The sequence below is a fragment of the Semicossyphus pulcher genome, unplaced genomic scaffold (genome assembly GCF_022749685.1).
Source record: "Semicossyphus pulcher isolate SPU_LCO1_2020_fin unplaced genomic scaffold, fSemPul1.0.p SCAF_17, whole genome shotgun sequence".
Classification (NCBI taxonomy): domain Eukaryota; kingdom Metazoa; phylum Chordata; class Actinopteri; order Labriformes; family Labridae; genus Semicossyphus; species Semicossyphus pulcher.
Genome location: NW_027211681.1, coordinates 26,271,981 through 26,295,410, shown reverse-complemented (window position 1 = coordinate 26,295,410; position 23,430 = coordinate 26,271,981). Strand labels below are relative to the sequence as shown.

At 42.2% G+C, this 23,430-nt stretch overlaps 1 protein-coding gene across 1 annotated transcript; it reads left to right on the top strand.

Moving 5' to 3' along the window:
* Positions 1 to 1,095: 1,095 nt before the first annotated feature.
* LOC138595065 (B-cell receptor CD22-like) lies at positions 1,096 to 16,792 on the top strand. The gene is made up of 10 exons (XM_069666383.1): positions 1,096 to 1,147; positions 4,173 to 4,529; positions 4,657 to 4,812; positions 8,452 to 8,712; positions 9,331 to 9,567; positions 9,833 to 10,093; positions 13,238 to 13,498; positions 14,295 to 14,305; positions 16,391 to 16,581; positions 16,702 to 16,792. The coding sequence occupies exons 1-10, from the start codon at positions 1,096 to 1,098 to the stop codon at positions 16,790 to 16,792; spliced, it is 1,878 nt and encodes a 625-aa protein (XP_069522484.1).
* Positions 16,793 to 23,430: the final 6,638 nt, after the last annotated feature.

The window sequence follows — 23,430 nt, the reverse complement described above, 5'->3', positions numbered from 1 at the left end:
TCTCCCTGTTGTAAGTAGAATTATCCATTGATATGACTGATATGTATTTGCAAAGGTTCTTTACCGTCCCTGCTGATGTGTTTTATTCTCTCTGAAGTCACACAGGGATGAGAGGAGCAGCTATGAGTTTAAAAGCAGCAGCAGCAAGTGGGTTGGTTATCGTCCTTCTCGTTGTGCCAGGTACTGTACATCCTCATTTACATTGTAAGACATTTATTAAGCTTATTCAGAACAGGCTTCATATGTTTTTAAACATTTTATAAAAGAACAGACTTCCTAAATGTGCACTTTTCTGGATTTAATGTGAGATATGACGTTAAATGATACAAACCATTTAAAGCATATTCACTTGTGTATTTACAGATTGTTCTGTATCCTCATGTTTCAAAGTCTTTAGATGCGTTTCATGTTTTCACACATGAAACATCTGTTTGCATCATGTTACATGAACTTTTGAGAGGTTTGGAGTATTGCACATGACGAGTAGTTCTGTAAGGCTGGAGCTGTCAGTGGTACATCTGAAGGATTCAGTAACTTAAGAGTTAAGTTACGGAAGTCTGTATTTACTTAATGAGAAGAAGGGGAACCAACTTTGCCAGCGCATCAAGTTACTTACTGACGTCTGCGAGAGCCTGACCGATACTGGACTTGTGTTCATTGTAGGTATTATATGTTATAATTAAAAGAATAACATTCAAAATCTGAAAAGTTATTGTCACATTTGCATGACATACAAAATTTAGATAAAATAGAGTTTCTGTAGCAGCTTTAATAGCACTAAAATAAATGATCAAATTAAATAGAAGTGAGTATAACACTAAAATACACATAATGAACCCACCTTTCCCACCTTCACACAGTGCTGCTGAAGATAAAAGTCACTAAACACAGACCAGCTCATTTGACAGACTGATGCTGTTAATAATAGTCATAAAAGGCTAAATAAGCAGGATTTTCCATATTAAATATTCCCTCTTAATCAACATCATAATCCAGGAGAAGTGTGAGCTGGTGTCTGTATCTGCAGAGGATCTGCCCTTCGTCTGTGTTTCTATTCCTATTATTCTGCTCTGTTTGGGGCATTTTGGACGATCTATGGACCGTCTGTCGCGGGGCAGAGGTCTGGAGCTCAGCCAACAGTCCGCAGGTCGGGACTCAGTCAAAACGTAGCATCACGGTGACATGGCTGTCTCTCTGCTCTGCTCTCTGTCTGTCTGTAGCACCGTAACTTGAACTTCTTCATGAGACTTGAAATAGACTTCACAAAACGTCTTCATTTGCCGTTCTGTGAATGAGAACAGTCCGCGTGGGTCTCACTGCTGTATGGAGCTGCAGGTGTGACGGAGGGCGGAGTAGACAGACGCACACACCTGGCAGCAGCGCGACGATGGCTTATTAAAACAAAACCCTGTCTCTTCCTGCGGGGTTGTACGGAGGTGTAGACGTGTAAGCTTGTTGTTTAGAGCGTAACCGCTGTGAAACTAGCAGAAAATAGAGCTTAAAGCTCCTGTACCTTCATTACTATCGAACTTCAAACTAACTGAGAGCCAGACTGTACACACGGAATCTCGTCTGTGCCGTTTAGATGCGCAGAGGGTAGAAACAGCGGTGCGCTGAAAGCAAGCTTTCTTTGGCTGATTACTGTGATTTTAACGTGAGTTTGTTGTTCACAATGTTTCGTTCTGTATGGGAAAGATAATATGCTGCTTCCCTTCGCTGTGTGTGCTGCTCTGCTCAGCTGTGACGCGCACTCTGGCAGCGATAGGGACGTCCTCATTTCCCATCATGCCTGCCGCCTAGTGCTGACTGAGTAGTTTAAGTTGTTAAGTTTATGTTAGAAATTGTCATTTTTGTGCTGGTTTATAACCATGAGTGAGGAAGCTGTTACATTTCTTCACTCAAGCTCTATTATGGTGGAATAACTTGGAGCTTGGTACTCCTGTTGATGAACCAAACGTTATACCCTCTGCTTGTCAGGAGGTGTAATGACTTTGTCTCACAGCACTGCAAGAATGAAAGTCATTAATAGTGGAGCATGTTGGATGATATATATGCTGATACTGATATTTCTGCAAAATGCAATGATCAGCAGATGAAATCAGCTGACCGTAGAGATGTCAGCTGTCGTTCACTTCAGTGACCCGGATCTTCGGATCTCGTTCAGCTGAAAGATTCGTTCATTACATCCGTTCACCAGGTCGTTCAGTGACATTTCCGGTTTACCCGTAACTCACTCACTCTCACTCGTTCATGAACGGTACGGCTCCCGTTGCATTACTGGTCTTCTTGTTCAATCATCACAATATAACAACACAAAATTGTGTTTGTGTTCATCAGTGCTGTAAACATATGTGAACTGCTGATGTGTGCAAGATATACCCCCGCCGCCTTAGTTTGTCGTGGTCGAGGATCAGAATGTCTGACCTGTTGGGACTCATTTCGTTCGTTCACGACCGAGAGAGGACCCGGTCATTCGCCCCTCCTCTGCGCTCAAACTGTATTTGCTAGTGTGAAGGTTCTCAGTAATCCAGGTCATTGTAATTTTAATATGCTTCTAATATGAGAAAATCATCCCTTAACAGAGGCAATGGCCTAGACACCACCGATCTCCCAATTACAATGCAGTGTTAAATCATCTGCCTAAACAGGTGAGATCGCACTCACACTCAGGATCATGTGATCAATAATATATATAATAATAGAATAGAATAACAATGACTGATCTTGATTGGTTGCCACAATAAGGTCGCGTTCTGTCTTTATTTTCTGCACACAATTAATATAAAAAATAAAGTACGTCTCTCCACATGCTGGAATGACACGAGCAGGAGCTGTAACCTGCGAGCAGTTCATTATAACGCAGCGCGGGGAGAACAGACGTTTAATAACGTGGACCTGTGTTCAGATCTGTCTGTCTTTCTGTCTGTCTGCTGTGTACTACATATATTTTACACAGAGCTGTAGATGATATCAGGCTTCATGATCAAACTTTTATATCACCTCATCACTTCAGTCCACGCTGACCCGCTGCCTCCCTCCCTCTGTGCAGGTGCTCTCTCCCTCTCAGCCCTGCGAGTCTGCGTCACCGTTTTTATTCTATGTTGTTTTTAAAGTTTAATGGAGGTGAATGAGGCTCCTTGTATATCACAGGGCCTTAGGATGTAATATATTTAATCAGAGTCTCCCCCAACACTGCTGTATGAAAAAAAATTAACGAACGATAACAAAACATTTGTGTTTTTTCCCATTTTTTAAACCAATTAATATCTAATACCTTTGTGTTACATACAGCGCTCCTTTAAAAGGCTCAGTCAGACGCAGTTCTGTTGTCACTCCTCCCTCACTCTCACTCGTTCATGAACGATGACGGCTCCCGTTACATTCACTGGTCTACTTGGCCCAACTTGCCCATTACAAAACCTTCTGACATTATAATTTCTAAATAAATAAACATAGTTTAGTTTGTGTTCATCTGTCAGTGGTTTACACATCTGTGAATTGACTTGTATGCACAGATGCACCTAATCCACCTTCGTTCCAAAGGCCATTCTTCGTTCACTGAACGAGAGCGAGAGAGAGAGACATTCGGTCAAGCGATACGTTCAGTCGTTCTCCTAACCAATGATGGTCATTTGATACATTTGATTTGATACAAACAGGCCTCCTCTAAAAGGCAATTGGCTCGTGCTAACATCTATCAGTCTGGTTTTCTAAAAGAAGAAGGGAGGCACTGGAGAGCCGCGAGCGGAGCCAAGTGAACGAAAGGAACGAATTTGATGCATGGAAGTGAACGGATCATTCCGTTCACTGAAAAGATTCGTTCTTTTTGAACGAATCGCTCAGGACCGAAACATCTCTAGCTGACCGATACATCGGTCGGGTTGTTGTCTGTGTGATGTTTCCATGCGTTCCTGATCTCTAACACTTTGTCTTTGATCTTCTATATGTCTGTGTTACTGTGCCTTAATAATAAAATAATAAATTATATAATAACAACCACTTTAGAAATGCATCACTTTCCTCAGACTCAAGATTTACTGCCACCTAGTTTTGGGAAATGTATTGAAGTCATGGAGCCGGTTTCTTTATTGAAACACCTGTACAGGTAATTGTCGAGTGTTTCGTCTGTTGTGATGATCTTAATGTTTTTTCTGGTGTGCTCTGTGTTACAGTGGTACAGGGGGAGACTGACTGGAGAGTGACTTACTCTTCCACTCAGATCTGTGCTTTAGAAGGATCAACAGTGGACATACCCTGCACCTACACATACCCATCCACAATGAATCAACAAACGACTGAAGTTCAAAGCAGCCTGTGGTTTGCTAAGAGGAGAAACAATGAACCTGTGGATCTGACGACAGACTCAGACTACACAGGTCGTGTTCAGTATGTTTTTCATGAGAACGACTGCACTCTGAGAATCACAGACCTGAGAGAGAGCGACTCAGCTCAGTACAAGTTCAGATTCATAACAAACCAACCAGGTGGAAGTTTTAGTGGTTCACCTGGAGTCACTTTGTCTGTCACAGGTAACAGTTTCACCAGAATATTTGGTGTTTTTTGTGAATACTACTTTATCTTTGTGGGTTTTTTGTATCTGTGAACTTTATTGGTTTATTTTGAAATAACATTTCACTTCTTTCTTCTCATGTTCAGACCTGCAGGTGCAGATGGAAGGATCATCATCATCGACCTACGCAGACCTGAAGTGTCACAGCAGCTGTAATGTGGCTGATAATCCTTCATATGTCTGGTTCAGTAATGGAGTGAAAATGTTTGAAGAGACATCTTCTCTTAGAAGGTCTGCTTATGGTAACAGTTACTCCTGCGCTGTTAAAGGACGTGAGGGATACCGCTCTCCTGCAGTGTGTGAGTTGACTGAGAACAATATGGGGAGGAGGGAGGGGGGGATCTGAGAAGAACTTAATCAATGTGAAATGTGATTCAAATAGTTTGTTAAGGTGCAGCAAGTTGCTTGAACCAGCGCGTTGGCAGAAATCACAGTGTGGGTGGGCAAAGAGAAAATCAGGTGGGTCTAGCCCGTCCGAGACCAATCATACTTAATAGGTTCTGTATCGCATTTGTTAACCAAAATAGGCCATTACAACTATACTTGCCTGAATGCACCAAAGTTTAATCCTACAAGCCTTATGCATCACAGGCACAAAGGCAAAGATTTGCTATGCTCATCGCATAGCCTGGCACGGCGGTCCACATGTTCACACAAACACAGCTGACAGACGCAGCAGCATCATTAATTAAAGCGTATGGATGGAGGTGCACCGGCACCAACATGCTCAGTAACATTAAAACTGTCACATAACAAAACCTGATGCAGACTCGCAGCGCTGAGAGGGGGAGACCAGGGGCACGGAGGGAGGGAGGGAGGGAGGGAGGGAGGGAGCGGGTGATCGCGGACTGAAGTGATGAAAAAACATCAGTCTGATCATGAAACTTCGTTTGATCATGAAGCCTGATGCTCCTCTTCAGCTCTCGCACAGCAGACTGGAGTCTCTGTTAACAGGGACAGACGGACAGAAAGACCTGCGTGATTAGCACACAGGTCCACGTCTGTCCTCCCCGCGCTGCGTTATTAGAAACTATGATGAACTGATCGCAGGTTACAGCTCCTGCCCGTGCCATTCAGAGCATGTAGAGACGTAGACCTATTTTATACTGTATAGTAACTGTGCGCGGGAATACGTACAGATCGCGACGTTATTGAGCCAGGTACAGGGCATGAGAAACACACAGATCTGTGTCATATCTGCTCCTTACCTGACGTCTGTGGTTAAAGACGAGGACGACGTGTCAGACGAGGCAATTGACTGCACGCTGCCTTTGTCTACATTTTCCAGGGTTAGGGTTAGGGTTACAGCTAAGCGCCGAGAAGCGGAGCCCGTTTCCTTTCGGCGCCCATGTTCACCGATTGTGTCGTTCACATCAGAAGCGCCGCGGCGCGCACCTCTGCGGCCGGCTCGCGCCCTGCAGCGATCGTTTCGGCGCCTGGTCTATTTTTTGCGCGAGCCGGGAGCGATCGCGTCAATCCTGGCAGGAAGTCACACATGAAACAACGAGAGAATCCGGTCAATTTTCAAAATTCAAACAATTTTCAAAATAAAACACAGCGATTGACAAATGCGATGTTATATTTGTGTGCTTTTATATATTTGTCAGTATCTAAACAGAGCGCGAGAGAGATGAAGATACACGCACGCACACACACAGACACACACACACACACACACACACACAAAGAGAGAGACACAAAGTGGCCTGGCTATAGGGGGTGGGGGCAGGGTGTCAAAACACACACGCAAACAGAGAGAGAGAGCATGATGAAAAAACAGCTCCGAATGTGAGTAAACGACAGCTGAGGAGCAGAGGCGCTTGTCGACCGGCGCGGAGAAATGCACGTCTGGTGTGAACGGAAGTGTTCCAGCTCGTGCGCGATTTTCGTTGCGCGGCGCTTCGCAGCGCTTCCTCGTCCGGTGTGTCCCCGGCGTAAGACTGTTAAAGAAAGCAGGATGAGATGTTTTGTCAAAAAACCACAACTTCAGCATGTACAGGACAAAATCAGCAAAGAGATGAGAGGTACGGCTTTGTCCACAGGGGGCGCCAAACCAACACAAACAGAAAGTTCCTCACAGGAGCTTTTAAAAGGCTTTGCTGTGAGTTCTTTCTTTGACGTTGCCATATTTAACATTCATTCAGGCTATTATATTAACGTTTGTTGAAATATAGCATCAAAGGTATGTTGTGCTCGTGCTAGTTGACCGTCGAAGTACTAGCGACTCCTAATGAGTCGAAGTCACCGCGAGTGATTTATCGGTGAAATGGGGTGTATCTGAGATGTGAACCTAGCCTGGCACGGCGCCCACAAAGCACGCACATGCATGCAGCCATATTTCAGACTATTTCACTGTATGAACCTCGACCGCCTGTGTTGGACCTTTCGGGTGTGTAGAAAACACATTTTATTTAATTGTAATTAGATTCTGACCGATCCTATCGGCGTGTCTAGAGATTGAAGTTACAGCGCTGTGTGTCGTGAGTAAATGTCGTCGTTGGAGAATCGAGTGCTAAATCACATGCTGCTGCTGACGGGGGAAAGGGTTGAATGAGCAGCCCTGTCGTTGCTACTTGGCTGCACTCGTTGAGGAGAAAGCTGGCGAAGGTGTGTCGTGTTGAGAATGATGGCGGAACTTTCTCCTCCTCCTCACGTCTATTTGTGACAACCTTAAGCAAACTGATTTTTATTTCAACCTACATTAAAAACAGCTGTCTAGCTGACAGTAGGCCTCTGAACAGAAACATTCCTCTGTGAAAGAAGGAGGGGCGGCTCGCAATCTGGCATTTGCAAAGTGCACGGCTACTCAAACAATCTGACCTATCATCATCATCATCATCATCATCATCATCATGTGGTGAACAAGAATCATTTCATTTGTATTGGTGGAGTAGTCAGATAATTGAAACCGTATTCAGCCTACAGCTACGTGCCTGGCTTGAACAGTAAAAAAAAAGTGAAAATCGGAGCCTCTGGATCTCCCTACAAGAAGTACCTTAATGAAATCTCTGTCTTTTTCTCTGTTGTTATGAATTTAATTCTCCTTCCTGATGTGCTCTGTGTTACAGTGGTTCAGAGCTTTGGAGTGACTTACTCTTCCACTCAGATCTGTGCTTTAAAAGGATCAACAGTGGACATACCCTGCACCTACACATACCCATCCACAATGAATCAACAAACTACTGAAGTTCAAAGCAGCCTGTGGTTTACTAAAGAGAATTATTATGGACCTGTGGATGTGAGAACAGACTCAGACTACACAGGTCGTGTTCAGTATCTTTTTCATGAGAACGACTGCACTCTGAGAATCACAGACCTGAGAGAGAGCGACTCAGCTGAGTACAAGTTCAGATTCACAACAAACCAACCACGTGGAAGTTTTAGTGGTTCACCTGGAGTCACTTTGTCTGTCACAGGTAACAGTTTCACCAGAATAATTGGTGTTTTTTGTAAACACTGCTTTGTATCTTGTTTGTATCTGTGAACTTTATTGGTTTATTTTGAAATAACATTTCAGTTCTTTCTTATGTTCAGACCTGCAGGTGAAGGTGGAAGGATCATGGGATTATGCAGACCTGAGGTGTCACAGCAGCAGTTACACCTCATTTGTCTGGTTCAATAATGGAGTGAAAATGAATGAAGAGAGATCTTCTCTTAGAGTCTCTGTTAATAATAAAAACAGATATTCCTGCGCTGTTAAAGGACGTGAGCGATGCCGCTCTCCTGCAGTGTGTGAGTCTTATCCACAGTGTCACTAACACAACTTATATTCTGCTGTGTTACTGTGCAGCTGATAATAATATTTGATCTGGTACTGGATCATAGTACTGACAATTTAAGCATCCAAGTGTCCATTAAAACACAGATGTTTTCTCCTCCAGATGCTCCACAGGATCCTGCTGTGTCTGTGAGTCCCCCTGGTCAAATAGTTGAGAACAGTTCAGTGACTCTGACCTGTAGCAGTGATGCTAACCCAGCAGCTACTTACACCTGGTACAAGGAAAATGTCCCACAGCCTCCCCACACAGAAGCTCAGCTTGTCTTCAGCTCCATCCAGGCCTCTGACTCTGGAAAGTACAACTGTGCAGCTGCCAACAGGCTGGGGAGCAGGACCTCTGGAGACACCAACATTGATGTGACATGTGAGTGAAATGACCCTTTTTCTGTAGTTTCAGTCTTTGTTGGCGCCCAGATTTACTCCGCTGTTCAGGGTTATGCATTCAAGCTTCCCTCTGTGTTAGTGAGTCACTCTGGTGAGACAGTGGTTGGTAGTGGAGCATGCAGCTGGTGAACGAGAAGATTCTTCACTGCTAAATTAATCTGTAGTTAACCTACAAAGTGTTCACATTTCAAAGCAGCTACAGTCTGTGAGAATCTGCAGTCTGATCAGAAAATAAAAGATACTTAATCTTAGAGGACATGAAGACATGTGGTTCACTGTGTGTTTACTGCAGTTTGTCAGTAAGAAAGTGACACACTCTTTTAATTATACAGCAAATTATCCATCAACATTCTGATTTATTCAGCTGAATATAACAACAGTTGGAGGCCTGGATGAAAAATAATAGATGATATAAATTGTGGTTTTAAAGACACTGAGGTTTAATCCTCACGTGTTCTTTCTTCATGCCGGCTATTGGCTCCTGAACCAGAAAGCCAAACAAACCCAGCAGATAGAGACAGCTCTGACCTTCTGTAATGAACATATGAAGATTTAAACGTCTGTATTGTGTTAAAATGAATATTTTTGTCTTCTCAAGATGCTCCGAAGAGGACCTCTGTATCAGTGAGGCCCTCTGCTGAGATAGAGGAGCGCAGTTCAGTGACTCTGACCTGTAGCAGTGATGCTAACCCAGCAGCTACTTACACCTGGCACAAGAAGAATGGACATGTGGAACGTCAACCTCGCAGCCCAGGGACACAACTTAACTTCTGGTCCATCAAAGCCTCAGACTCTGGAGAGTATTACTGTGCAGCTCAGAACCAGCTGGGGAGAAGTGAATCTGGACCTGTTTTAATTGATGTGAAATGTGAGTGAACAGATTATTATGACGACACTGAAGGTACAAATCATCTATTGTCACAAAGTGATGCCACACAGCGCTATGTTTCTGTGTTTATGTTCATGGGAAATGGCTCCATCTAATATACCTGTATGTCTGATATGTATATCTAATATTTGATCAGTTTTTGGATGTTAGTATTGACAATTTAAGCATAAAAATGTCCACATGACATTAAAACAGATGTTTTCTCCTCCAGATGCTCCACAGGATTCTTCTGTGTCTGTGAGTCCCCCTGGTCAAATTATTGAGAACAGTTCAGTGACTCTGACTTGTAGCAGTGATGCTAACCCAGCAGCTGAATACACCTGGTACAAGGAACGTGGTTATCAAGCTCTCAGTAAAGAAGCAAAGCTTGTCTTCAGCTCCATCCAGGCCTCTGACTCTGGAAAGTATTACTGCGCAGCTGGGAACAGGCTGGGGAGGACGACATCTGTATACACCAGCATTGATGTGAAATGTGAGTGAAACAACCCTTTAAAAAAAGAAACATTCAGGCTGACTTTGCTGATTATATTCGCTTTTTTCTGTAGTTTCAGTGGTTCACTGTGTGTTTACTGCACTGTGGCAGTGAGAAAGTGACACACTCTTTTAACTATACAGCACATTATCCATCCAACATTCGGATTTGTTAAGCAGAATGTGATGAGACATCATTTAGGTGGAGGCCTGGATGAAAGATAATGAGATTATATGAATCGTGCTTTTATAGACGCTGAGGTTTAATTCTCTCACGTGTTCTTTCTTCATGCTGGCTTTTGGCTACTTGGCAAACCCAACAACTAGAGACAGCTCTGACCTTCTGTAAATTTGTAGATTGAAATTTCCGTATTGTGTTCAAAATATATTTTTTTCATCTCAAGATGCTCCAAAGAGGACCTCTGTATCAGTGAGGCCCTCTGCTGAGATAGAGGAGCGCAGTTCTGTGAGTCTGACCTGTAGCAGTGATGCTAACCCAGCAGCTACTTACACCTGGCACAAGAAGAATGGACATGTGGAACGTCAACCTCGCAGCACAGGGACACAACTTTACTTCAGGTCCATCAAAGCCTCAGACTCTGGAGAGTATTACTGTGCAGCTCAGAACCAGCTGGGGAGAAGTGAATCTGGACCTGTTTTAATTGATGTGAAATGTGAGTGAACAGATTATTATGACGACACTGAAGGTACAAATCATCTCTTGTCATTGGTTTTCATATTGCATGCCATTTTTTAAATCAGTTATCCATTTCAAACATCATCTATTGATTGGTAGTGTTATACAGATCGAGGTGGAAGGGGAACTTGTTTGGTATGGAGGTCGGGGGGATCTTCTCTGAACAACCTGGATGAGGCCATTTTACCTTAAACCTTAATTACATTAAATCAGAATCTGAATTTGGGTTTATTGCCAGGTAGGTTTACACATACCAGGAATTCGGTTTGATAAACGTTGTTGTCATTTAAATTTGTACCTGAAAAAACGTTTTTATTTTACTTTAGACAAGTTAATTTATTAACTATATTTGAAAAAGTTTCCATTGTTTTATTGTAATATTAAAATATTTTTCCTTATCTTATTCATTTTCAGATACAGTTCATGCAGTGTCCTCACTGTTGACCTCGTATCAGCTCCTGCTGTCTCTCTTTCTCCTTTATCTGCTGCTGTTTCTCTCCCCTCTTTCTGCTGCTGTCTCTTTATTTCATTACAGCATGCTGTGGGATCATCAGATGGCCCGCTAAACCAGCGCCTCCAGAAAGTGGTGCCTTAGCTCACTGCCTATATGGCCTACGCCTTGAGCTGGCCCAGCTTGAAGGCCACATTATTCATTTAATTTTTATCTCCTCCAGATGCCCCAAAGGTTCCTGATGTGTCTGTGAGCCCCTCTGGTGAAATCAGAGAGAACAGTACAGTGTCTCTGACCTGTAGCAGTGATGCTAAGCCTGAAGCTGAATTCACCTGGTACAAGAAGATTGGACATTGGAGGGATCAACTTCTTATTAAAAAGTCACAGTTTGTCTTCAGGTCCATCCAGGCCTCTGACTCTGGACAGTATAACTGTAAAGCTAAGAACAAGCACGGGGAAAAAACATCTAAATACATCTCTTTAAATGTAAAACGTGAGTGAAACAGCTCAAACAAAAAGCAACATAAAGATGTTTACTTACTTAAAATAGTTCTTCACTATTCAATCAATCAAATTCAACATGAGTGTTGTCTTTATTTATGTTTGGTTTTTATATGTTTTACTCATGTCTGTTTTTGTTTAATTTTAATTTATTAATGCATTTTCAGATGGTCCGAAGCTTCCCTCTGTGTCAGTGAGTCCCTCTGCTGAGATAGTGGAGGGCAGTTCGGTGACTCTGACCTGTAGCAGTGATGCTAAACCAGCAGCTACTTACACCTGGCACAAGAAGAATGGACATGTGGAACATCAACCTCGCAGCCCAGGGACACAACTTTACTTCAGGTCCATCACAGCCTCAGACTCTGGAGAGTATTACTGTGCAGCTCAGAACCAGCTGGGGAGAAGTGAATCTGAATCCGTTTCAATTGATGTGAAATGTGAGTGAACAGATTATTATGCCGACACTGAAGGTACAAATCATCTATTGTCATTGGTTTTCATATTGCATGCCATTTTTTAAATCAGTTATCCATTTCAAACATCATCTATTGATTGGTAGTGTTATACAGATCGAGGTGGAAGGGGAACTTGTTTGGTATGGAGGTCGGGGGGATCTTCTCTGAACAACCTGGATGAGGCCATTTTACCTTAAACCTTAATTACATTAAATCAGAATCTGAATTTGGGTTTATTGCCAGGTAGGTTTACACATACCAGGAATTTGGTTTGATAAACATTGTTGTCATTTAAATTTGTACCTGAAAAAACGTTTTTATTTTACTTTAGACAAGTTAATTTATTAACTATATTTGAAAAAGTTTCCATTGTTTTATTGTAATATTAAAATATTTTTCCTTATCTTATTCATTTTCAGATACAGTTCATGCAGTGTCTTCACTGTTTACCTCGTATCAGCTCCTGCTGTCTCTCTTTCTCCATTATCTGCTGCTGTTTCTCTCCCCTCTTTCTGCTGCTGTCTCTTTATTTCATTACAGCATGCTGTGGGATCATCAGATGGCCCGCTAAACCAGCGCCTCCAGAAAGTGGTGCCTTAGCTCACTGCCTATATGGCCTACGCCTTGAGCTGGCCCAGCTTGAAGGCCACATTATTCATTTAATTTTTATCTCCTCCAGATGCTCCAAAGGTTCCTGATGTGTCTGTGAGCCCCTCTGGTGAAATCAGAGAGAACAGTACAGTGTCTCTGACCTGTAGCAGTGATGCTAAACCAGCAGCTAAATGTACCTGGTACAGGGAGAACCAAACACAGCCTCTAGGACCAGAGAGAAGTTATCATTTTACCTCCATCAGCTCCGATGATAGAAGGAACTACTACTGCAAGTGTGCGAATAATTACGGAGAAATCAATTCTTCACTTCTGTTCGTAGATGTCCAGTGTAAGCCACGCGACTCTTTTCTTCTTTTCATGGAACAAAAGTTCTTTAAATCATTCATTCAAATATTAATGGAGTTTGTCTCTCTATATTTTGTCCTCCAGATGCTCCAAAGCTTCCCTCTGTGTCAGTGAGTCCCTCTGCTGAGATAGAGGAGGGCAGTTCAGTGACTCTGACCTGTAGCAGTGAAGCTAACCCACCAGCTAATTACACCTGGATCAAGGAGCATGATGACTCACCAAAAGCTTCAGGACACATTTTTACCATCAGCAACCCAGGACCTGAACACAGTGGGAATTATTACTGTGAAGCCAAGAACACAAGAGGACGTAGTAACTCCACTGTACATCTGACTGTTGTGGCGGGTAAGTTTCACACAGACATACTCCAGTATAAGTAAGATGTTGACAGCTCCTCCATATGTGAAGGAGGAAGCACACAGTTGTCCTGTTAAATAACAAGATTAATCGACACGTTATGATCTGAGTTTTATGCTAACAACATAAACTACATAAGTTCAGCAAGATCTTGTTATGGTTAAAACAGGCCAATGTTGATTGTCAACTCCTGATTCAGCACTTCCAGCAATCTGTGAAGTTGGAAGCCCAACTTTGTCCTTCTGCCTCAACAGCTTAGACTGACAGTACGATGTCCACATGTACAAATATTCTGGTAATTTGTCAAATTCCAAACAAAAAAGAACCCAAAAAACATATTCAGAATGGGCTGAAGACAAGTCCAAAGAAAGTTTCTAAAACTGGAAAAGTATCATCTTAACCCAAATGTCTGAATCAGAAGATGCTTCATTTGGAAGGCCTAATTTGGAATATCCAAATAGTATATATTATTTTTGTGATCGCGGTAATTGGAGCATACAGTCTGGTCCTCCTTTTTTAAAAATTGGTAACCAAAACCCGGTCTGACACTTTTCCCAAGGTGTGCCATCCAAGACAGCCCAACAATGTCTCATCTACCCCCTGGAACTTGCAACAGCCTTGATTAGCTTTTAGGGATATACTAAGTCGGACTTCCCCCATGTCCTTAGACTCTCTTAGGCTTCACCCAACAGAGGATGTGTTGGTCAGGCTCAGGAGCCCCTTAAAGTTCCCTATTCTGGGTCAGAGGTCCTTTTGGTCTCCTAGTACCTGCCTGCTGCTTCAGGAGACCCCAAGGTCAGCCAAGCTTGAAGCCTTCCTTCATGATTAGAATCATCTTACGGAACCACAAAGGCAACCATAGATCTTTGTCCGATGGTGTTATGGTACCAAGTGCACCAATGAACCTCCCTATGCTCAAATATTGTGTTTGTTATGGCCAATCTATGACTAGCACAGCAGTCCAATGACAACCACCACTGTGGTTCAGTTTGGGAAAGCCACTCTTCCCAATAACCCTCCTCCATGTTTAGTGTGGAAGTCTCCATGTGGAACTAAAGAATTCCAATATGAATCCAGGATGCCATCCAGGGACTTCGACAAGGGTTTCACAGCATCAGGGACGTTTGACTTTTGTCTTGGTCATTATTTTGTAATTTCATCAAAAGAAAATACATCAAGTTGGAAGAATATGTTTGTATTATTATATAATGGGGTAACTTTCTGCTTGACCCGAATCAATTGTCAGCCTTTTAATATGATCACTGTTTCTTTCAGGAGCGTGGAAACTTATTGCTCCTGCCACAGTCTCTGCTATTTTCCTCGCTATCATATTCATCTGTGTCCTCCTATGGATCATGTGAGCAGTTCTGTTTCACCAAAAAGCATTAGATACCACTGAGATTACTGCCATGGTTTAACTTTCTAAATATATCTTACTAGAAAGAGGAAGGCCTCCAAGCATCCATCTGAGCCTGTTGAGAGACCAGACAACAGAGAACAGGTGAGGAAGTTCATAAATTCAAAGAAGGAAGTATCTTTTTGTGTCTCGGTTTTCAATTTAAGCCCAAAAAGGAATGCCTACAAGGATTCACTCTGTAAAAGCTTTGTTACAAGTGGAAATAGATCATGAAGCCTGATGTTCCTCCTCAGCTCTGTGTTTATCAAATGTATGATACACAGCAGACTGGAGTCTCTGTTAACAGTGACAGACAGACAGACAGACAGACAGAAAAATCCGCGCGATTAACACACAGAAAAAAACGATTCTTAAGAGACACAGCGGATAAATGTTACATCAGACAGGAATGAAAGGAGAGGTCTCCCGTTATCGTTCCCGTGGATATGGGGAAAGTGGGTGGTGCTTAATGTGACCCAGGACACGTGTGCGTTCACACTACTAGACGTATGTGGATAAATGTGTCCCAGACCACTTCCGTATGTGGCCTGAGTAATCAAATCTGAATGTGTCTTCAATCCATCCTGGGAGCGTTCAGACCTGTAGTTAAGTCTGTCCACTTGTGATCTGATCACGAAGACCACATGTTGATACCAGGTCTGAACGGGGTCTTATTCCAACAAAGACAATCCCTTTTAAGCTGCTTACATGGCTAATGGAAAAATAATATTCCACAGTTTTTCACATTTACTTGGAGCCTATTGCCAATCCTTGCAAACTGAAGGCTTGTTGGTTTGTCTTGAACCTGATCTGGACAGATATGTTGAATGTGCTGTTTAAATGCCCAGATAATGCTCCCTAGAACTGAATATCACCATATCCCACTTATCTTAATTATAAAATGCTACAATATGAATAAGGTATCTGGACCATGACCCATAACAGAGTCGGAATATGATCATAATAATATGATAATATTGGTCGAAAATTCTAATACATGTAAAAGTATTCATTGACACACCAGGAGTAGGTAGATTTGGGCTGGTGTAGATACTGTGGTGGGTAGTTGAGGAGAGAAGAACAGGTGAGCAAGTTGCTGCAGGAGCAGTTGACGAAGACCGTTGCGAAAATGAGTGGATCTGTTGGACGGATGGACAATTACAAATCCTGGAGAGCTACAGAAATACATGGACCTGAGGGATGAAAGACCTAGCTAGAGACTTGAACAGTGGGTCAGACTGGTTCTACAAAATGTCATCACTGCCCTTCGAAGAAATAACAACTATTTATCATCTGTTATTAATGACCAGGAACTGGAACACCAATAAAACCATTGGTTTCACATACAAATCTCTAGCTCCCTTTTCTTTTTTGCCTTGATTAATTCTAACTTCTGTCTTTGTAAGTGTCACAAGCCTTAAATTCTGTCTTTCAGATTTCCATCTACAGAGAAATAATTGAACCTATTTGTCCAATGTCCACAGATACAAACGGCCAGGCGGGAGGGTGATCTTGAATATGCCACTGTCAACTTTTCCAAAGAGCAGGCTGATCCTATCTACTCCAACGTCACACCAGCAAAGCCCAAAAGACACAAGAAACAAAAGAAGGAAGAAGAAGAAGAGATGGTTGAGTATTCTGCTGTGAAATTTAACAGTGCCAGTACAGCCCAGAGGTAAACAACACGTCACATTACAACATTATATTATAAAAGATCAAAGAACTGTAATTCTCATAATGTTGTTTTTAACTTTTGTCCTGTTAACATGCTACATTCAATGTATTTCTCCTTCAGACCCAGCAGGGAGGAAGCTGCAGAGGATCCAGCTGCATTGTACAGTACAGTCATCAAACCCCCCAAAAAGCATGCACCAAGGAACCTCTAGTCTACTTTCATCCATGGAGACCCTTAAAAGAAACCACTTTGAGTATTAAAACACATTCCTCAGGAAACGCTAGTTCAAGAACGCAGGTATACTAATTATGGCAGTATATGCTTTGTGTACGACTTAGCATTTAAGTCAACTGTAACAGATACGTAAAGTGTTTATGAATGATTGTAATAGATTGTGAACTAAAACAAAACCCAGCCATCTTCACACCATCTCCAGGGCTTTGAAGGAGAATCATTTCAATGCTCTAAACTAGTTTTATTTTCTAACTTTTTCATTTCCTCTATTGTCGTTATTTGTACACTCATTTTAAATTGTTTATACTACCGTTACATTACAAAGTAGCGTTCATTGCTGCTTTCTTTATTCTTACTGCAGTAAATGGGCCTAGTTGTTTTGTATGTATACCTGTCTATGTTGGTAACATTATATTTGAATATATCCTCTGCTTTGCATTTTATATGTTATGTATTTTTTGGGTTTTGCTCTGCAAAGAAAGAAAAGTAACTGGAGAAGAAATAGTTTTGTTCGCTGGTTTATAATGTCTGTGTCAGGGCTTGTTCATGTTTTTCCCTCCATTTTTTGTTCAGCGTCTTGGTGTGCTTAACACAAACTCCTGCTTCCCTCCTGTTACTTGAGCACATTTATAGATTAGACAATAATCTCCTGAACTGTAACTTCCTCACTGATTTCAACCTCTGAATATAGTTAGTTGAAATGGCATTCAAGTAGCCCGTCATCATGGCTGCGTCTGTGCCAAGATAATACAGATACAATTCATTGTCATACTTTTTGAACAGGTTATATAAATTGGCCAATAATATCATTATTAGATGAGCCACTAACACCTTGTCTTTTCTCTTTATAAAGACCGGAGACTACAGGTAAGAGTGCTGGATCTTGGGTGGAAAAAAAGTGACTTGACTCTGGACTTGACTTGCCTTAACTAAGGACCTGACTTGACTTGGTATAACCTGTGACTAGCCTTGACTTGAAAAAATGACTCGAGACTTGCTTGAGACTTGGACCAAATGACTTGAGACTTACTTGGGACTTGAGCAAAAATGACTTGGTCACATCACTGGTATATAGTATATTAGTATTATAGTATTAGTACCATCTATTTGCATGTTCATTCACCCATCATGCACTGAGCCAAAAGTTAACAAGTGGATGGTCAGTGTTTCCCACAGGATTTTGTGAGACTATGTTGGATGGACTCCGACTACCAGATAAAGGCAGTGTGTTTTCATGTCCGTACCAAACAATTAACGACCATGCTTTTTTTATTCGGATCTGGATGGCATTGTTTTTGGGCCGAGACCTATTTACAGTTTTGACGAGCGCATCTATTTTAAAGACACAGAGGGAGAAAAGAAGTGAGTCAGGGAAAAGTAGACATGGCGTGCTCTAAAATGAGAAAAGTTGACAGCAACAACAGAGATTTTAATCAAGACTGGACAGACTCATATGATGTTCTGTGACTGTGGCCATTATTAAACGTGGACACCGTCTGACTCCGTCACTCTGTCCGTCACTGTTAACAGAGACTCCAGGCTGCAGTTTAGTTCAAACTTCACTGATAAACCTGAGAGTTACACAGAGCTACATCAGGCTTCATCATCAAATGACCAGTTTTCCACTTATGTCTGCACTTCTTTTCTTATGTTTGTGCTCTCTCTCTCTCTCTCTCTCTCTCTCTCCCTCTCGCTCTCTTCAGGTCCGTTAGTGCACAGTATGTTGAAATATTATTTATTTCATTATTTATTGTCCGTTTTAAAACTCACCATGAAAAAAAGTATAACTGCAATTGCTTTTCAGCAAAACATAAAATAAAATTTGGCTGAAATAAAAGGTAAAGTGAATCCTCTGATTATGGTAAAAACTTTCTAAGTCATTATAATCCTGCCAGGAGGCAGAGAGAGCAGCTTCAGTGAAGAAGTAAAGCTCTCTCTCTGCATGGACGACATTAGACTACCATGTGAATTATGGCCCTTCAAATCCTGCAAGAATGTGACATTCAGGCTTGAAGTACCAGACATTTATTATTTGAATTAATTTGTTTTCATTTACAAAAATAATGACACTTATATCATAAACTGGGGCATAAAAATAAACCTGAATACAGAAAATAAAGCTTTTGACACTCAGAATTTCCCTGAGGAGACTCTCTCAATAAATAAGGATTGAAAAAGGTGGAGAACAAAGGATGCGGAGGGCCCCATGCCTGTGTTCGCCTTGGGCCCCCATATTGCTAAATCCGCCACTGGCTCGCGGTGCTGCAGCCGCTAATCTCCCCAAACTTTACGTTCTGTCACTGCCTGCATCGATGCATGATCGCCAACTTCACGCTGCATCAATTCCACACCTCTAATAAATGTGTGTGGCCGAAGGGAGGGAGTGAGAAGAGTCGAGAATAGCCAGGCAACGCCACCTGGGGAATTGCACCCCAGGAAATACAATAACCACTCTTACTTTAGAAGAGCACACAGGTTCGTTACACCAATATGTTTAAAGAGGACGAGAGACGGACTTCCACATACAATAAGTTTTATTAATTCAAATAATTGAATAGGTCTAAAAGAACACAAAGATGTCACAAATGCACGGCCTGAGTGTCAAAATAACAAAGCACTGTAAATTGTGGTAAAAGCATACACAAATGGCAGGAACAGGGCTAAGGCTTAGCTTGGCGGACAGACTAAAGCAAAGCAACCAACAAAATAAACCCACTACTAACCACCACGTGCCACACCAAATTCAGGGAAGTGAGAGGGGAACCACCACCGGGGGGAGTCTGCCGCACGCTACACCCGCTCCTGTCCTGGAAAAGAAGAAAACAAAATTATAATACCACGTGTGATGGGACACTCAGGCAGATGGATTGTACAGTTAAAACAGAATGATACTACACCACGCACACTCACACCCAACAGACAAAGAAATAAACCTAATAACTAATTAAATGATAGAGACCAAATACGAATCTATAAGAAAACAAAGTAACACGATAATAACAAAAAGAAACTTAACACCAAAAACTCAGCTGTGAGTGTTACGCCCCGTTGCCGGGGAAAATGATAAAGTAAAAACGGTGAAAAACTACAAGAACACCACACGTTTGCCGCCATTCAGTGTATTTTCTTTTTTAGCCACGTTTCTCTCATGCTTCTCTCTCAACACGCCAAAAAAAAGGCATCAACAATCGATCGCTGTGCAGCACATTCGCCACAGACTTGACAAAGAAAATAGAAGAATACAATTGAGTTTTTAAACATAACTTATGCAAATGCATTCTCATAAAAGGTAAGTAAAAGATTGTAAACAAAAACTGATAGAAAATAAACTATTTTATCTACTACTGTTGTTACTGTCTCTGTTGTCGTTTCTGGACCTGCGAGGCAAAAGCAGTTAAACACGGAACAGATGATCAATCATCATTTTAACCTTTTTAGCTCAGAATACATGAAACAATGAATTATTATTACTTTTTAACAACGGTTTAACCCTTTTAGCTCAGAATACATGAAACAATGAATTATTCCATTTTTAATCACTATTCCTAATGAATTATTATGTTACACTTTGAACAACATGAATTACATTGTTTTTAATCAAATCTTACCATGAATTATTGTTTTCAGCCATAAGCTTGGTCTTTTTATCATGCACAACTTTATAACCATGACACACTCCCCTACAACACAGATGTCGTCCCCGACATCTCAACCAACAGGTGAGTAATGTTTAAAGCATTTACCTATGTCATAATATCATCAGATCAATCATTCTACAGTCTGTATACAATCACTCGGTTATTCAAAGTCCAGGAGTGTGTTACACATGTGTATCAGCACTCTGCTTGTCCATCAGTCCATTTATGACTGTATAAGGTATGTATATGTGCATGTATGTCAACACTCAGTCCATGAAACAGTCCATCCATGAGTGTGTGTGTATGTAGTTGCATCAATACTCAGTTTGTGAAAGAGTCCATCCACGAATGTATGATATGTGTATGTAAGTGTATCAACACTCAGTGTCCAACAGTCCATCAAAGAGTGTATAATGTAGAGGTGTAAGTGTATCAACACTCAGTGTCCAACAGTCCAGCAATGAGTGTATGATATGTGTATGGTGTGTGTGTAAGTGAGTCTTCTTCTTTCAGTAGCCCGGTGCAACAACAGGCTGATAATTCCAGTGCTGTACTGGAGCTGTCCATGTACTTGCTGCTTGCATGGCTCCATAGGATGCGGGAGGATAGTAGTGCATCATGTAATCTGGGAGTCCGGTGCCACAGCAACTGGGATGGCCGAGCTGATCATATGTGAAGACTCTTGGAGGCCGTCTCTCTCTTACTGGTCGCTGGTACTGTTGTTCATCCACACTGTGATCTTCACTTTGAACAGGTGACTCTGCTGCTGGCATTCTCTCCTCCAGTGAAATCTCCTCTTGAACTGACATGTCCTCTTCTGACAGTGGATCTCTTGTGTCCTGCTCCAGCTGGTGCATGTCCTGATGCTCAGGCTCAACATCCTCCACGAGCTGTGTGACACCTTCATCAGCATCCTCTCTGTCTGTGTGGACTTGGGGCTGTGGCACAGGCTGATGTCTGAGTAGATAGTACCCATAGTCGTCATCATCACTATCATCATCGTTTGTCTCTTGGTCTGTTTGATCTTTGCCTCGATGAGTCTGAGCTGTGATTTGTCTTTTCACTTTAGCTGGTTTCAGCTGAATTTCTAGTGGTAAATGGTCACATGGCAACAGGAGGTTACGGTGCAGGATCCTACGTCCTCTCGCTTTGCCTTGCTCAGGTATCACTTCATATATGGGCATGTCTTTTCCCACCTGACGAATTACTTTGTGGATGCAATCTTCCCAGTGATTCCTGAGCTTTCCTGTCCCTCCTCTAGGTGTCATATTCCTGATGAGAACACGGTCGCCCTCATGCAAAACAGAACTCCTGACTTTGTTATCATGATTCCTCTTGCTCCTTTCAGCACATTTCTTTGCATTTGCTGTTGTGATCTCATAAGCCTCTTGCATCTGTTGTTTCCACTTTTTCATGTACTCTCGATGATCAGCAGTTCCAGTCTCAGGGGTCAAACCAAATAACAAGTCAACAGGTCACCTTGGTGATCTGCCAAACAGAAGGTAAAAAGGGGAAAAACCTGTGACTTCACATCTGGTACTGTTATATGCGTAGATGAGCTTAGACAATGACTCTCTCTAATCTGACTTTTGTTTCTCTGTGAGCGTTCTTAGCATTTGTAGCAGTGTTCTGTTTAGCCGTTCCACTTGCCCGTTGCCTTGTGGGTGATACGGCGTGGTTCGAGAGCCCATCACTCCACAATTTTTCTTCAGCTGTGCAAACAATTGATTCTCGAATTCACCTCCCTGGTCGTGGTGAATTCTCAGAGGGAATCCAAACTTCAGTGCATAGTCATTAAATATTTTATCAGCAACAGTCTTGGCAGATTTCGATGTTGTGGGGTAGGCTTGTGCAAAGCGCGTGTAATGATCTACTATTAACAATATGTATTCATATCCACCTCGGCACTTATCCAGATGTAGGAAGTCAATGGATACAAGCTCGAATGGCTGAGTGGTGACAATCGGTACGAGTGGAGCTCTGGCTTCTCTACAGGGCTTTTTCTGTTTCAGGCATGTACAGCTTTGTGTGACGTAGTGCTCTATCTCTCGCTGCATGTGTGGCCAGAAGAAGCGATCCCTGATGAGCGATGTTGTGCGTTCCACGCCTTGATGTCCCATCTCATTGTGGAGCTGTTTCAACACTGTTACTTTGTATCTTTCAGGCAGAACAAGCTGAGTTCTGGTTGCAGTCTTTCTTTGAAGTATCCCGTCTCCATCCAAGGTAAGTTTCTCCCAGTCACGCAGCAAACATTTGGTCTGTACATTGAATGACTTTAACTGCTGTCTTGTCGGCTTTTCTTTTGATTGTTTACAGGCAATGACTGGACCAATGGTTGGATCATCTCTCTGAGCTCGACAGATATCTGCTCTTGAAAACGGTGTAGGTGTGTCTCCACCCATTTCTGTACACTCACAAGACATCATGGACCACACTGTGTGTGAGACATCACTTTCAACAGCTTGTACTGTGGCTTGCACTGAAGGGGATGACATTTCCTCTGTGCATTCCTGCATCATCGCCTCTATGTCACAGGGCATTCTTGAAAGACCATCAGCATCACAATTTTCTTTGCCTGGATGATACTTAATAATTAGGTCAAAGTCAGCTAATTCGGCAACCCACCTATGCCCTGTTGCATTTAATTTGAATGTTGACAACACATAGGTCAGTGGGTTGTTGTCGGTATACACAGTACAGGAGGAGCCAATTAAATAGTCCCTGAATCGTTCGGTAACAGACCACTTCAAAGCTAAGAATTCAAGTTTCCCTGAATGAAGATGATAGTTCTTTTCTGCTTTGGTCAAGGTGCGTGATGCGTAGGCTATTACACGTAGCTTACTCTCCTGTTCTTGATATAACACAGCACCTAACCCTTGGTGTGAAGCGTCTGTGTGCAAGATGAACGATTTGTTGAAGTCTGGGAATCCAAGAATCGGTGGCTCAACCAAACAGTCAATCAGTCTCTCCAGTATTT